Source organism: Neomonachus schauinslandi, chromosome 6 (assembly GCF_002201575.2).
Source record: "Neomonachus schauinslandi chromosome 6, ASM220157v2, whole genome shotgun sequence".
NCBI classification, from domain to species: domain Eukaryota; kingdom Metazoa; phylum Chordata; class Mammalia; order Carnivora; family Phocidae; genus Neomonachus; species Neomonachus schauinslandi.
In genome coordinates, this window is record NC_058408.1 from 128,244,864 (window position 1) to 128,261,302 (window position 16,439).

General features: G+C 53.1%; 1 protein-coding gene across 4 annotated transcripts; it reads left to right on the plus strand.

Annotated features, from left to right (window-relative positions):
• Nucleotides 1-2,648: 2,648 nt before the first annotated feature.
• MFSD13A (major facilitator superfamily domain containing 13A) lies at nucleotides 2,649-16,176 on the plus strand. Of its 4 annotated transcripts, XM_021699725.1 has the most exons (10): nucleotides 2,674-2,698; nucleotides 3,143-3,196; nucleotides 9,669-9,911; nucleotides 10,332-10,414; nucleotides 10,975-11,427; nucleotides 11,560-11,683; nucleotides 12,523-12,619; nucleotides 13,131-13,302; nucleotides 13,378-13,571; nucleotides 14,634-16,176. In XM_021699725.1, the coding sequence occupies exons 3-10, from the start codon at nucleotides 9,744-9,746 to the stop codon at nucleotides 14,894-14,896; spliced, it is 1,554 nt and encodes a 517-aa protein (XP_021555400.1). In that variant the 5' UTR covers nucleotides 2,674-2,698; nucleotides 3,143-3,196; nucleotides 9,669-9,743; the 3' UTR covers nucleotides 14,897-16,176. The 4 variants fall into 4 exon arrangements, with proteins under 4 accessions (XP_021555399.1, XP_021555401.1, XP_021555400.1 ...); XM_021699724.1 differs by lacking the exon at nucleotides 3,143-3,196 and having other exon boundaries at nucleotides 2,649-2,698; XM_021699726.1 differs by lacking the exon at nucleotides 3,143-3,196 and having other exon boundaries at nucleotides 2,661-2,692.
• The last annotated feature ends 263 nt before the right edge of the window (nucleotides 16,177-16,439 follow it).

Below are 16,439 nucleotides of genomic sequence, written 5' to 3' on the forward strand. Positions count from 1 at the left end.
CTCTCACTCTCTCAAATAAAATCTTAAAAAAAAAAGAAAATGGAAACTTGGGTGACCTGCCCTCTGATTTTAGAAAGCCCCTGGGAAAAAAGTGCCCTAGTGAAGGGGACTGAGGAGGAGTTGTTAGGAGGAGAACATGATGAAACCTAGATCAGAGAGGTCAGAAGCCAAGGGAGGAGAGAATTTCAAGGAGAGAGACTGTTTATGTATCTATTTGTCCCACAATTCAGGGATTCTGGTATGACTCAAGAAGTCAGGCAGATGATATTATCCCCCAGTTGCATCCTATGTCCCTTCCCAGTTAGCTCTGTGGCTGGCAACCAGGAAGGGAAATTGGAGATAATCACAAGGCCTAGTCCTGGTGCTGACACAAGAGGTTAACTGGTTACATTGTTTATAAAATTAGAGGGATGAGGGGGTACCTGGGTGTCTCGGTTGGTTGAGCGTCTGCCTTGGGCTCAGGTCATGATCCCACGGTCCTTGGGATTGAGCCCCACTTTGGACTCCCTGCTCGGTGGGGAGCTGCTTCTCCCTCTCCCTCTACTGCTCCCCCTGATGGTGCTCTTTCGTGCTTTCTGTCAAATAAATAAATAAATAAATAAATAATAAATAAAATCTTTTAATAAAAAAAAAAAATCAGAGGGATGAGGAGCCTCAGTGTAACCATGAGACATTAAGTGCAACATAAGGGCCAAATTTTTTCCAATGGGTCACATTCATTTCTGGCCCCTTGGCAGCCCTTTCCATTCCCCTGTTCTCCCACTGGACTGGAGGACTAAGTAAAGAGTCAGGGTTGCTTTGCAACAAAGGCACATGCTGGTCAAAAATGGAAAGGCAGGGGGAACTCCTTTAGTCAATTTATGGAGGCCCTAGTGTGCCAGACACCATGCTGAATGCTAGGTTTCCAGCCTTGTATTCGCAGCCAGGAAAACATAGATGGGAGAAAGGGGTTGGGATGGGAGAATAATGGTCACCTTCTTTTTAGTCATGAGGGCTTCCTAGAGCAGGAGGGGGTTCCAGAAATTGCTTGAAGTCTAGAAGAGAAATGATGTGTGTTGCTTCGAGGGGACGTAGGAGGTAAGAAGAGGGTCTGAAGGGACAGGATTGGGGAGAAATGAGATTGGTGAGTGGTGGATGCTGGGAGCAAAGTTGAGGGGACTGCTGGGGCTCCACAGGAACTGGTTGGACAGACTCTAACCCCTGAATACCAGGGCTCTAGTGTTAGACCATTTGCTGTGGGTGGGCCCTTTGCCAGGTTGTCAGGCAGGAGGAAGAGGATGATTTTCCTGTTGACAACCATCAACAAAAGCATAATGACCAAAAGCTGGCAAAATTCTTACACTCCCATTACTCACTTAATGGCTACAAAATCCCTCTAAGGCATAAAACAGAGGCTCACAAAAGGAGGGTCCCCCCCCTTTTTTAAAGATTATTTATTTATTTATTTGACAGAGAGAGAGAAGGAACACAAGCAGGGGGAGTGGGAGAGGGAGAAGCAGGCTCCCCGCGGAGCAGGGAGCCCAATGCGGGGCTTGATCCCAGGATCCCCGGATCATGACCTGAGCCGAAGACAGACGCTTAACAACTGAGCCACCCAGGCACCCCAGGAGGGTCCCTTAACAAAGAAGTGGAGCTAGGGGACTGGGCCCCAGGTCTCCCGGAACCCAGGTTCCCCCCATGATCATTGCCCCATATCATAAGGTAGAAATAACTGTAGGCCTGAAGTGTGTGCTGTTTGATTGCCTGGAAAACTAACCAGCCTTACAGGCCTATTGTGAAAAGACATGGGACATCCTCACCAGACTGTACTGAGCAAAACAAAACTTGACTTTGAGGCCCTGGGCAGGGGTAGGAAGAAGAAAGACTGTTCTGAGAGGCAGAAGAGCTGGGTTCCAGCTAGTCTGGGCCTCTTGCTTGTAGGAAAGTCATTGAATCTCTCTAAACCTGTTTCCTCTTCTGTAAAATGGGGATAACAGCACCTGCCTCCGAGGGATGATGTGAGGACTCAACAAGATAATGGATGCAGAGTGCTTAACACAGTACAGGGCATCTAGTGAGAGCTCAGTACTCCTTTTACTTTATTATTCTTATTTTTAATTCGAGGAGGGTGGGCTGCATGGTAGCGCTCTCGGGGCCTGGCGCTGGGGCCTGAGCCCTGGTGCCCACACATTAAGCTGGGGCTGTCCACTCTTGAGGGGCTCACAATCCAGCATCAGGGAGTCCCAGGTTGTGCCACTGTCATCTCCTCATCCGCCTAGCTGTGCATCTAGTCAGACCACATGGCTTGTAAGAAGGTGCTGTGCTCTCTTCATTCTGCCAATTAATACCAAGGAAGGACCGGGAGAGAGAGGGGAGAGCTTAGAAAGTCTTACTGATTTGAACAGAAATTGACTTTAAGCACCTATAAAGGTGAAAGAGAGGAGGTGAATCGTCAGGAATCCAGGCCACTGCTCTTTTCTTGCCAGCGTCCACGTTTTCTTTCCGGTCCCTAAGGGCATGCGCCCATGACAAATATGGCTGCGGCAGCCTCGGGCGCGGGCACCTGCCGGGGCGCGGTCCCGGGAGCCGCGCGGAGCCAATCTCCGGCTGGGGGCGGAGGGAGAGGCTAGGGAAGCCGCCGGCGGGGCGCGCGCAGGCGCACTGACTCGCACCTGGCTCCAGGCAGCCGCAGGATTAGGCTTCGCCTGCCACGGTATCGGTGAGGGGCTGGCCCGTGGCCCGGGCGCGGGGGCAGGAGCGGGCCGGACTGGGGGCCGATCAGACACAAAGGACGGACCCGAGGGGGACAGGAATGCTGTCGGCTCTGGGAGTCCTGGGGGCTGTCTGCGGGGGGGTCCCTGAGGTGATCAGGTTGTGGATTGGGAGAGCCCTTGGGTCAGGATGGGAGAAGCTTGGGCTCAAGGGGTGAGGGTGGAATCCTTGCAGAAGGGCTCCCTGGGGGGCTGGAGTCGCGGGATGTCTCAGGCCGGGATCCATTTCATTAACATAATGGCCCTTAACCCTGGTGGCGTAGTAGAACCACCTGGGGGGCTTTAAAAGAACACTAACCCTGGGCCCCACCCCCGAAAATTCGGATTGATTGGTCAGGAGTGAGGCCCGGGCCTCGGTATTGAGCAACTCCTCAGGTGACTTTCATGTACAGCCGGGCTGAAGAACCACATGTTTCAGCGCCAGCTATTGAGTAAAGACCTCCTGGGTTAGCCCCAGACTCCTCAGTGGCTTGGGAGGGGCAGGTGGTCCCAGGGTGAAGTCGCTGACCCTCCAGTGCTGTGGGGGAGGGAGAGGGGGAAGGTCCCTCCCCCAGGAAGGTGAAAGTTCATTTCCAGCGTGAGGAGGAGGATAGGCCTATTAGTATTTGGAATGGAGAGTGGTCCCCCCCACCCCCAAACACACACCGCCCACGCCAGGGGAGGCCCTCCTGCCAGGACTGGAAGCTGCTGTGGGGAGGGAGACTGGGCAGGGAGACGAGCAAGGCGGCTGTGAAACAGGAAAGGCAGCAGACAATTCAGAGTTCAGCTGCTTGTTGAGAAAAGGACACACCTAATATTTGTGTAGGGTGTTACACCTTTCAATTTCATTTGATACTCCTGAGGACCGGTAGAGAATGGAATTGTTTTCTCCTGCTTCACAGATGTAGGAATAAACTCAGCTAGTTAGTAGTGATAATGTTCAGACTTGACTCAGGGCCCCCAACTCCAAATTATGCTTGTTAGTAGCTTTTTCTCTGTACTAAACTGCTTCGCATACAGCCGCTAGTCCTTTTTTTTTTTCTTTTTTAAGATTTTATTTATAGCCGCTAGTCCTTTTGAAGGGAATCAACACCTACCCTCCTGATGCCCCTCACTCTAGGGGCCCAGTCTGGCATTCTTGGTTTCCTCCACCAAATCCACCAGCCCGCAGCCACTATAGGTTGGTTCAGAAATCAGGGAGATGCTACTGTTTCCATCCTTTCTAGTTCTTCATCTTCCAGAAGCCTGATGGGTCAAGAAGAGAGAGTTTTTATGCCAGGGGATTCCTTCCAAACAGATCTAGTTCTGTCACCTCACCAGCCCCCCCAGTGCCCCCCATCCCATTGTCCTCAGGATAGAATCTTGTGTGTGATTTACAAAACCCTTCCTGATCTGGTGTCTTTCTACCTCCTTGCCCTGAGCTCTCTTTCCATATTGTATCTGCTTTCCTTAGCACGTGGTACAAGCTTAATAAATGTGACTTTGTTATCACTCTTCCTCTTTGTGCACCTGTTGCCTTGCTGTACATGTTTTATTCAGCAGGGCTCATCAAGGTTCCCCTGGTTGCCTCTTTCTGACTTCCACAGCCAAGCAGAGCTGAGGGGCACAGTGGGATTTGGGGGTGGCAATCCTAGGGCTGCTACTCTTCCCTAGTTCTGGGGATACCCATATTGGCCTTTTAGGGGCAAATTGACTCAGCAGGCATTAATTGAGCACCTACTGTGTGGTGAAGGAGCCTGGTGGAAGCAGGGAGTAGAAAACTGGGGTCTGACCTGGTGCTGCTCTTACAGAGCTTGGGTGCTGGAGGAGGGTAAAGGAGGCATTTGGACTCTGATAAAGGAGCCAAGGGGCCTGAGAGGGAAGAGAACACCTGCCTAGGTGTACTCAGGCCTGTGCCACCGAACTGGGCCTTGATTCAGCAGGATTTGATAAGATGGTGGTGGGGTTGGGCATAGTGACATGAGAAATGCTGAGATTTTTTAGTCAAAAACACCGCTTCTGTATCTTTGCTCCAGCCCCTAATAGCTCTGTGATTTATTTAACCTTCAGAGCCTTGGTTTCTTCGTTTATAAAATGAGATGGAAATAGTAACAAGAGTTGTAAGGATTCTTGATGATGGATGTAAAAGCCAGACATACCCAGATGCCTGAGAAATGATATGTAGTTACATCTATTTTAAGTGGAAGGAACAGCATGAACAAAGGTGTGGAGGTGGCATTTAAAAGAGAATTTGAGGGATGGCAGGATATACTAGGCAGCAAGAGGCATCAATGTTGGGTGCTGGAGAGACCACTTCATCATGGATTTGACAGAAGGAGACTGACTGAAACCCTTTAAAGATCATGAAACCAAACGAGAGATATGAAAAAGAGTAACAGTAGCTACTGTTCGTTGAGGATCTCCTATGTGCCAGGCACTGTGCTTGGGGCTTTATGTACCTTTTGCGTTTCAGCCCTGCAGCAATCCAAGAAATTGTCATCATCCCCACTTTATACATGAGGAGACCAAGGCCTAGGGAGAAGGAAAGGCTGGCTCAAAGCCACATAACTGGGGACCATCCCAGCACGAGGGCGGGGTGGGCTCCTGTGACCTCCAACAGGCTCTCCTGCCAGGTGCCAAGGTGGGGGTGGAGTTGGCTGGGTTACAGGGTATTTCACCCAGCTTATGCAACTAGGTTGGTGTGGGTTCTAAGCTGTTCCTCCCTTGGAGAGGCAGGGTTGCTATTTTCTGCTGGGGCGTATTGAGGGTGGGAGGGCGAGTAGGGGAAGGCATTTCCTGAGGGAGGAGCGGAATCTGGAAGAGTGTGACCCTGCACACTCCTCCCCCAGCCCCCTCTCCTGGGCAGAGGCTCACCTGGACAGGTCACCAGGGCCTCTGGCCCTGGCTTGTGGTGGGGGCTTGTATCTGGCTCTCCTGAACTGTGCATGTGTTCCTGCTACTTGTAGACTCTCCTCTTTTGACTTAGCCTTGTGTGCTCTGTCTTGTCTCTCAAATTCCCTTCCCGTGGGAAGAGGCCGGATTACCAGGATATTCCCCTGCTCCTACTCCAGTCTTTTAATAGTGAGCCCAAGAAGAAGCCAGTTTCTGAACATCTTTCATGTAACAGTGCTCTGGGCTCCTGGGCATTAGTTTAGTCCTCCCTGCATTCCTTTAAAGGATGGGCATTATTATTCCCATTCTACAGGTGAGGAAACCAAGGCTCAGACAGCTTAAATGATTTGCCTGAGGTTACATTCTTAGTACGAAGTGCAGGTGGGATTTAAACCCAGCCTCTCCTGATGGCAAAAGTCACACCCTTCCCATGTCACCACCCTCTGAGGTTTTCTGCTATTACCCCAGCATCAGTGCCAGGAGCCAGCTGGTGGAGGCTGGGGACTTGGCCTTCAGGGCTCACCTTCTCCAGCAACCAGGATAGGTCACTGGACATCTGGGTGGGGGCCTGGGACACTTCACTCCCTTTGGACAAAGGCTTTGGAGGTGAGGTGGTGGCCGGGGTGGGGGTGGGGGGGGGTCTGAAAGGCCCTGGGGAATTTGAGAAAGTGAGCTGGGTTAAGGATAGCACCTTTAGAGGTATATGTTGTGCTTTACAGCCCCAAAGCACCTTTAGATTAATACCCCATCCTTGTGTGGTGGGTTTGGGGGGTCTGAGAGGCTCAACAGCAGTAATCTCTGAAGTTTGAGTGTCCACTGCACTTATGTGCTAAGTGCTTGAGAGTATTTTCCCCTTGACTGCTAAAAATAGTCTTAGGAAGGTTGGTGCCGTATCGCAGATCAAGAAACAGACACAGAGAAGTTAAGCAAATTCCTCCAGGTCACAGGTAGTAAATGGTACAGTCAGGACTTAGAAGGCCCCCAATTGTGTTTTCTTTCCAATATGTTCCTTAGAAAGTGCCAGGGAAACTTTTAGGGTGATGGGTATGTTCATGATCTCCACTGTGGTGATGGTTTCCCAGGTGCATGTATATGTTAAAACTGATCAGACAGTACACTTTGAATATATGCAGATCATTGTGGGTCAGCTATACCTCAATAAAGCTATGGGGGAAAAAAGTATTTCCCACCAAGTGTTCCTTCAGGGGCTTAAGGGCTCCAGGGAGAGGCTAGCTGGCCATCCTCCTGGCTCACTGTAGCCCGGGAGAGATTCTCACAGACTTAGCGGCTGGTTTCAGGTTGTTCTAGCTGCTTCTTCTTCCCTCATTCCCTAGCACTAGGCATAGACTGGCACCAGGTTGGATCTCTTGAATGAATTGTCCTCATTTTCCAATGAGCCTGAGAGATCCCACTGAGATTCCCTCCTTTTCCCCCCCTCAGGGCCTGTTTTTCTACCAGAGAGTGGCCGTGTCCAGCCCACCCTCCCCAAGGGAGATGGAGGGCAAAGATGCAGGCTCTGCCCTAAGAAACCCCACACGTTGTTGTGGGGGCAGTCAGGAGAGTCTGTGGTACGGTGGCAGGAGGCATCAGTGAGGGGCTGGAGAGAGTCTGGACACAGTGCGGGCTCCTGAAGGATGGGGAGATGGGAGGCCATTTCTGGCAGGGGCACTACCAAGGACAAAGGCCTGGCCAGAGGAGAGGGTGGCTTGAAGACCTAGGGGAGGCTGGGCTGGACAGAGGCCCTGGAGGGGTGGGCACAGAGCAGGAGCTATAGTGGGTCATGGGGCAAGGACATGTCCTGGAGGTCAACTGCTGTTGGACTTGGGCTGAAATTGGCTCTTCAGGGCCTGACCATGATGGGAAGCAGAAGTTTCAGCTGTGTGTGTCTGTGTGTGCATGTGCGTGTGCATGCGTGCACTCACCAACATGTAGATCATGCCCATGGGCAGGCTTGGGTCACAAGGACTCAAAGAGGAACAGCCCCCAAGGGTATGTGTAAGTTTCCTAGGGCTGCCGGAACAGATTACTGCAAATTGGGTGGCTTAAAACAACAAAATTTATTCACTCACAGTCTGAAACAACTCCAGATGGTCATGCTCCCTCCAGAGGCTCTAGGGAAGAATCCTTCTTTGCTTCCTCCTAGCTTCTGGTGGTTGCCTGCAGTCCTTGGCATTCCTTGGCTTGTAGCTGCATCATTCCAATTTCTGCTTTTGTCCTCACATGGCCACCTTCCTTCTGTGTGTGTCTGTCTCTGTGTATAAATTTCCTTCTCCCTGTAAGGGCCCACCCGAATTCACTTTGATCTCATCTTAACGTGGTTACATCTGCCCAGATCCTGTTTCCAAATAAGGTCATACTTACAGGTACTGGGGGATAGGGCTTGAGCATATTTTTTTTCTGGGGATATGATTTAATGCACAACAGGGAATTTGAGAGAAGGAAATCCTCATAGCTTCCCTCTGGGGGTCAGGCAAGCACACACAGGGTTATTTTTCTGAAAAGAGAACGGCATCTTTGAATCTAAAAAAAGAGACAGGCAGGCTTAATGCCTCACTGCCTGAACTGTGGTCATGGCCCTGTGGTCGCCACCTGGGCGCCCTTTTGAGAGCGCTGAATCCTAACTGCTAGACCACCAGGGAAGGGCGCCATTTCGAAATGCAGAATCTGATTCCTCCCAGACCTCCTGAGTCAAAATCTGCATTCTGATGATGTGCCCACGTAACTTGAAAGCACATTCCAGTTTGAGAAGGCCTGCCCTAAAAAAGATCTGACTTTTATTTCCTTCCCTCTCATAGTCGGTCTGTCCTTCCAGCCTCTGTGTGTAAGTTAGCCTGGTTGGAAGCTAGGCACCCACACTGTCCTTTGTGCTCTCTTCACGTGACATGTTCTTGAGTTTCTCTTCTGCGTGTTGAGGTGGGCCACGGGCTTGCCTTTTCTGGAGAGCATCGGCCTTGCTGAGACAGTCCCTTTGTTTCGTTCTTGGGCCGTGTCCGACTTTTTGCTGTTTATTACTGTTGCTGCCATGAACGTCTCTGTACATGTTCCTTTGGGGTTCGTTTCTTGAGGTGGAATTTCCAGAATCAAAGTGCCTGAGTGGTTGTGGACTCTATCACTCTTACATACCTATGGAACCGGACATCACAGCAACTTTCTCTGTTCTACCCAACAGTGCGTAGGAACCTGATTTAAAAGGTCAAGTGGCAGAAAAGGCTTTAGAACCAGACAGGCCAGGGGTCAAATCTCCTACTTTTTTGCTGTATAACATTGGGCAAATTACTTAACATCTTTGAGCTTGGGATTGCTCTCTTTTCACATGGTAATAGTGCTATAAATTTTGTAGGGATTTTATAAAGATAATCATGACACCACCACCATCCATTTATTGAGCACTTTCCATGAGTTACCTCACTTGATCCTTACATTCCTCTGCAGAGTAGGCATGATCATTCCTTTTTCCCATTTACAGAAGAGGAAACTGAGGCTTGGGTTAAGTAGCTTGCTGAGGTTATAGGGACATTGTATGCCCACGCCCACAGTTGGCATGTCCAGATGGTTAAGGTTTTTGTGATAAGATAGTGTGGATGTAAGAAGATACTGAGCACACTGCTCTAGCACATGACCTGGCTCAGCACTTGTTGGATGCCTGCCTTCTTTTCCCATGCCTTTATCAGTTTTCTTGGGTTACTCTTGAATAGTGGTATCCAGCCCAGCACTGTTTCAGTTGTATGTCATTGATAATTCCCTAGCTTTGTTTTGAGTAAAAACTTTCTCCCAGTGGAAATGAGGTTTTTTGGTTTTTTTTTTTTTTAAGATTTATTTATTTGAGAGAGAGCGCACGAGCAGGGGGGGGGGGGGGGAGAGGGGGAAGCAGACTTCCCACTGAGCAGGGAGCCTGACGTGGGTCTCAATCCCAGGACCCTGAGATCATGACCTGAGCCAAAGGCAGATGCTCAACCGACTGAGCCACCCAGGTGCTCCCAGAAATGAGTTTTTAAATGATTCAGAGGTCTGGGGTTAGGAGCAGAGCTGGCTCTGATCCCTGCAGCTAACTGGCTACTTCTTCCCTAGGGACAAGGATGGCCAGACTGCTCTTGGATGTGAGCGCTCCTCAGTGCTCCTGGGGCTGACGCCGAGCTGGCAGCCATGGGGCTGGGCAGGCTCCAGGCCTGGATGCTGGGCCTTCCTACGGCTGTGGTCTATGGCTCCCTGGCTCTGTTCATCTCTATCCTGCACAATGTGTTCCTGCTTTACTATGTGGACACTTTTGTCTCAGTGTACAAGATCAACAAAGCTGCCTTCTGGGTTGGAGAGGTAGGCCAGCACTGGGGGGGAGCTGGGCAGGTTGCAGGGGTGGGTCCCACCCAGTCCGGAGCAGGGGCAGGCCAGGTTGCCCACCATGATTCAGCAAGAAAAGCTGGAGCTGGAGGTGTTGATGACTCCTCCTTCTCCTGGCCACTGTCCAATGAGTCTGGCACAGTTCTAGATATTCACATATATGATAAAATATATTCACATATATTTATCGGCTGGATAAATTTGCCCTGCATGGGTGGGAGTTTGATGGGGCAGTGGCTGGTGGAGTGGGTTTTAGTAGAGGGACTACACGGGGCAAAGGTTTGCAGTCAGGAAAGCTGGGCTCATCTTTGAGGGGTGGCGAACAGGCTGGGTAGGGAAAACTCTGGAGAGGAGGCTGCCTGGAGCCCACCTGCCCCATGTCCGCTCTGCCCACAGACGGTGTTTCTCCTCTGGAACAGCCTCAACGACCCCCTCTTCGGCTGGCTGAGTGACCATCAGTTCCTCAGCTCCCAGCCCCGGTTTGTGTCCTGGGGATGGCTCGCAACGGGTCCTGTCCCACCCCACCCCTCCCCAGGGTGCCTGTGTTTGGGGTGGGGAGAGAAAGGGAGACCATTTCAGCTTTTGGCCAGGCTCCCTCCCTTCTCGAGGTCAGGCACGTGGGAGAAGTGGCCTTGACTAACTGTTGCCTTGCTCACCTGGGGAGAGATTCACCCCAGCTTGGCTTGTCAGATCCTCAGAACTGGGAGCTGTACAGCAGACCCTCTCTGCTGCTTCTGGCAGATTCCTTGACCCCATCCCTGCTTGGGCCCAACACTGCCTCCAACCCTGAGAAATAGGTATCCCACCACCCTTTGCCCATCAGCCCTGGCAGGCTGGCAAGGGAGCAGACGAGAGAGTATACCCCTTGGTGAGTTGTCCTTCCTAAGTCAAAGGCTGAGGACGCGGGGCTCAGTGGGCTCACTCTGCCGTGAGTCCCATACTCTGGGCCTCTGTCCTTCCTTTGGGGCCTGGGCAGAGGGGAAACTGGGGCTTGCCCAGTTGGTAAAGCCGCTGCCACCTTTCCTCCTCTCCTTGGCAGGTCGGGCGCCGGGCTTTCCTCGAGGGCCGTGGTGCTGGCACGGGTGCGGGCCCTGGGCTGGCACGGGCCGCTGCTGGCGCTGTCGTTCCTGGCATTCTGGGTGCCCTGGGCACCCGCTGGCCTGCAGTTTTTGCTGTGCCTCTGCCTCTATGATGGCTTCCTGACGCTCGTGGACCTGCACCATCATGCCTTGCTGGCTGACCTGGCCCTCTCTGCCCACGACCGTACCCACCTCAACTTCTACTGCTCCGTCTTCAGTGCAGCTGGCTCCCTCTCTGTCTTTGCCTCCTATGCCTTCTGGAACAAGGAAGACTTCTCTTCCTTCCGCGCCTTCTGTGTGGCCCTGGCCACCGGCTCTGGGCTGGGCTTTATGGGGGCCGCACGGCTGCTTGGGCGGCAGGTTGAGGCGGCTGGCAGGGAGCCAGAGTGCCCAGCCCTGGCTGTGAATGGCGGGTGAGTGGCCTGGCCCAGCTCTCTGGGTTCCCCCCAGCACACGGAGTCCCCTGGCCGATGGGCGGCTGCCCTGGGGTGGTGGATGGCTCTGGCCCAGCCCTAGGCCATCGGTGACTCCCCCCTGCCCTGTAGCCTGTGCGGAGAGGAGCTGCTTACCGGCTGCCAGGACGCAGGTAGCATCACTCTGAGCCAGTACCTCCAGCAGCTCGCACGCCACCGGAACTTCCTGTGGTTCGTGGGCATGGACCTGGTGCAGGTATGGGAGCAGCAACCCCCCCAGCCCCCCGATGGCCAGGATGTGCCTCACTCAGGGGAACAGGCTCCTTAAAAGCTGGGCCTTGTGTGAGCACTGCTGGGCGATTTGCTAGCAGGAATACAGGTCGGGTAGTTGGGAGAGCTGGATTCTAGCACCATCAGAACTCCTCACTCCCCATGTGATCTTAGGCAGCTCTCTTGGGGCAGCTGTGTCTTCACCTGCAAAGGGAGGCTATGAAAAAGAGGTGCCCTTTGGGAACTCTGTGACAATCTTTTTTTTTTTTTTTTTTTTTTTTTTTAGAGATTTTATTTATTTATTTGAGAGAGAGAGAATGAGAGAGAGCACATGAGAGGGGGGAGGGTCAGAGGGAGAAGCAGACTCCCTGCCAAGCAGGGAGCCCGATGCGGGACTCGATCCAGGGACTCCAGGATCATGACCTGAGCCGAAGGCAGTCGCTTAACCAACTGAGCCACCCAGGCGCCCTCTGTGACAATCTTTTTAAAACACTAAATGCCGCACCTAAAACACATGTAGTATGTCAGCTCGCCAAGTTCAGAAATAGATGGTGTTTATATCATCAAGCTTGATTTACTAGTGTTTTCAATTAAAGAGAGAAAAACTTAATCATTCAGTTTGACAATTTTATCCTTCCTTCTACCTTTTAGCAAAATTAGATAAGCAACAGGAATTTGGTGTTGGGTGTTATTCTGGCATGTTCTGTGTGGAGGGACATGGGGTTAAAGTCTGCTTTTGCTCCCGCCGCTGACCGGTTGGCTTCTGGCCTGCTCCCAGCTGCCCTCCAGCCCAGCAGCCTCCTCACTGCCCCCATTGGGTTGCAGGTGTTTCACTGCCACTTCAACAGCAACTTCTTCCCCCTCTTCCTGGAGCATCTGTTGTCAGACCACATCTCCCTCTCCACGGGCTCCTTCCTGCTGGGTGAGTGGCAGCCGCCCAGCTGCCCGCACAGCTCCCTCCCGAGCCGGGGCCTGGTGCGGGCCGGGGGTGCGGGGGAGCCCGGGGTGCGGGGATGGGTTACGCTGCTGCGGGCTTGCCCCTCCAGCCTAGCTGTGCTGAGGGAGGAAGCGGTGGGAACCCGTTGCGCCGTGAGGAGGCGAGGGCTGCCCTCCTGGTGTCCCCGTGATGGCGCCCCCAGAGGTGAGGCGGCGCAGTGGCCGGCTCACAGCGGGGCCGCCCGGCTGACGGGCCTGGCTGTGCGTCTTGACTCTTATTCACAGTGTGGCCTTGGCTGTGTTTTCTTTAATCTCTTGGGGCCTCCGTTTATCCCCCGTAAGGTAGGGATGATAACAGGACTGATCCTAAAGGGTGGTGAGGATGAAATAACAGGATGTGAAGCTCGCAGCACAGAGCCTGCCACGCCGATGGTTGGTGCGGAGAGCTGTGGAAGCCACAGCAGTGCCCCCTCACAAGGCTGCCCCCTTCTGTCCAGGCATCTCCTATGTGGCCCCCCACGTCAACAATCTCTACTTCCTGCCCTTGTGCCGGCGCTGGGGCGTCTACGCCGTGGTGCGGGGGCTCTTCCTGCTCAAGCTGGGCCTGAGCCTGCTCATGCTGTTGGCCGGCCCCGACCGCCCTGGCCTCCTCTGCCTCTTCATTGCCAGGTACGCGCTGCCCTCCCTCACCCCCGCCCCTCTGCTCCACCCCTTCACCCTTGCCCCCTCTCTCTTCGCTGGCAGCAACCGTGTCTTCACGGAGGGCACCTGTAAGCTGTTGACTTTGGTGGTCACTGACCTGGTGGACGAGGACCTGGTGCTGAACCACCGCAAGCAGGCGGCCTCAGCTCTTCTCTTTGGCATGGTGGCCCTGGTGACCAAGCCGGGCCAGACCTTTGCCCCACTGCTGGGCACCTGGCTGCTGTGCTTCTACACAGGTGAGGGTCCGGGGGCTGGCACCGGGCTCCTGAGGCTCCGGGGGTCAAAGCTACAAGCTGGGTCCAGTAAGGGGGAGAGAATGGCAACTGGCCAGCAGAGGCTGTTCCTGGGCCCCACCTCCTCTGCCTCTCCCCACGTAGGCGGAGGAACTGAGTCTCCAATTCTTCCCATCTTTCAGTGGTTCGTTCGTTCGTTCATTCATTCATTCATTCATTCAACAAACGTGTATAGAATACTTTCACTGCCAGGAGCTGCTCCAGGTCCCTTTAGGGAGATAACAATGGTTTTGCCATCATGGAATTTATATTCTAGTTAGAGGGATGGGTGGGGTTGGCGATAAAGAGCCGAACAAGGAAATAGCAATGGTAGTGGGAAAAGCAATGGTAAAATAGGCAGTGTGACTGAGAAGCTATTTAGCGTGTGTGGTCCAGGAAGGCCTCTCTGAGGAGATGACACCAAGGATGTGGACTGGATGGCAAGAATGTGGTCTAGAAAGATCTCACTGAATCCCAGACAGGATGGGGGGGCAAGTACGGAGCCCAAGGTATTAGGAGTGGCTAGGAGATGAGGCTGGGGCAGCAGAGGGCTCTGTCCATCAGGGCAGGGTTTGGATTTTATTCTCAGTGTGAAGAGAAACTATATCAAGGGTTTTAAGCAGGGCAGTGACATGGTCTGATCTGGTTTTTAAAGTTCACCCTGACTGCTGTATGGAGAATGGGCTGTGGGGAGGCTGTGGCAGAAGCCGTGGAAGCTTGAGCAGATGGAGCCAGGGGGGCTGGAAAAAAGTGTCTGGGTGTGGCATGTGTTCTGGAATTCGGGGGAGGGGAAGGACTGGCTGCTGGGGAGTGGTGAGGTTAACCGAAGAATCCAGGAAGACTTTGAGTCTATGGTGTGGATAGTGGTGCCAGTCACCCAGAAGGAAAGCACAGGGGAGAAGCAAGTTTGGGAAAGGAAGTGAGTTGTGGTTTAGAAATGTATGCGCGTCGTTTGAGATGTGGCACTGCGGACCTTGGAGGAGACCAGGGCTGACCCTGTTCTTTCTGCATGCTCTCTCACCCTAGGTCATGATCTCTTCCAGCAGCCCCCACTGACCCCTGTGGGGAGTGCCCAGCCCTGGCCAGAGCCCCCGGCCCCAGCCCCAGCCCAGGCCCCAACACTCCGCCAGGGCTGCTTCTACCTGCTGGTGCTGGTGCCCATCATCTGTGCTCTGCTGCAGCTGTTCACTTGGTCCCAGTTCACACTGCACGGGAGACGCCTGCACATGGTCAAAGCCCAGCGCCAGAACCTATCACGGGCCCAAACCCTGGATGTTAAGATGGTGTGAGTGGCAGGTACAGCAAGGCCAACCTGCTGAGGACACTGTCGCAGCCCTGGGCAGGAGCCACTTTTGCCAGCCCCTCATCCTGCTCCTCTACCTCCCTGGGGCACAGCCTGGAGGACAGATGGCAGAGTGTGAGCTTCTGGGGCTGAGCCAGGAGCATCACTGAGGTCTAAGTTCCGGCTTGGCTGTCTGGCCCAGCTTGGGCAAGGGCTGGGCTCTATGTGCTCAGGGACCTGCTTCCCCCCGTGGGGCAGGAGGAAGAGGACCAAGAAGGGATGGGGCTACTCTGTGATCACATGGGGTTGCTGCAGGGCATGAAGGCCTGTTCCATCACCTGGTTGGGGCTGGTGCTGTGTGTGGGCTCAGAAGCCACTTTCACCCACTCAGGGGAAGCTGTGAGTCCCACCGCCCCCTCCCTCCACGTTTCCAGTGGTTTCTCTGACCTCTCTGCTTCAGTTGTGCCTAAAGTATTGTGCTGCTGCAGGGCTCCCCCACCCCCACCTGATCTCTCAAAGAGGTTTATATCATCACAGACTGATTAAAGTCAGTCATTTCTGTTCCCGTTCCTGAGGTCTGTGCTATGCGCAGGAGTGGTGGGTTGGTGGGGTTGGGGAACAGGATTCCTCACTTAATAGGAAAAGCACCCCGAGAACATTTTTCTGCAGATGAGTTGGTGGGGGTGGGGGTCACCCTCATCAGAGTCACTGAGGTAGCGGGGAGGGCATGCAGACCAGGCTGCATGGGCATTTGTGAGCAAAATGACTTGCAGGCCTACGGTCATGTCCTGGTGCATTTCCCATGCACCACTGCCAGACATGGTGAGCAAGGAAAAGCAGCTGCTTCCAAGAGGTCTTCAACCCTGGAGTCACTGGGAGCTTTCAAGAATGCTGATGTCTTGAATTATCTTCCCCAAGATTCTGCTGTCATGGGTTCTAGGCTATGGCCTGGGCACGGAGGTTTTGGGAAGCTCTGATTTTCCTGTGCAGCTGGGATAGAACACCTGTGCTCCAGGCCAGCATTTCTCAACCTGGAGACATTCGGAGCCGGATAGTCCTTTGTTGCGAGTATTTAAAGCAGCATCCCTGGCCTCTGCCTAGATGACAGTAGCAGTTCCCTACAGTTGTGACAACTAAATGTCCCCAGACATTGCCAGATGCGTCCCACTTGATTGGGACCTACTGCTCAAGGCCAGTGGTTTTTGAGGGTCTGTGTAGTGGCTAAAAATTGAGGCTCTAGGGCTATATCGCCTGGGTTCAAATCCTAGCGAATAAAGGGCAGAGCTTTGGGAAATTACATAATCTTTCTGTGGCTCTAATTCATCCGCAAAGAGGATAATAAAAATACTTTGCAGGGTTGTTAGATCAAATAGGTTAACATTTGCAAAGTGCCTGGAAAGCCCCCCCAACAAGTATACAGGTTTAAAATGGAGAACTGATTAGTCAGAATATCTGAGTGTGGGCCCCAGGAACTACATTTTAAGCTCCTGAGCTTCTTATCCACGTGCAAGTTTTGACTTCAGGGATGTCAAGAGGTGCTCCCTTCATTG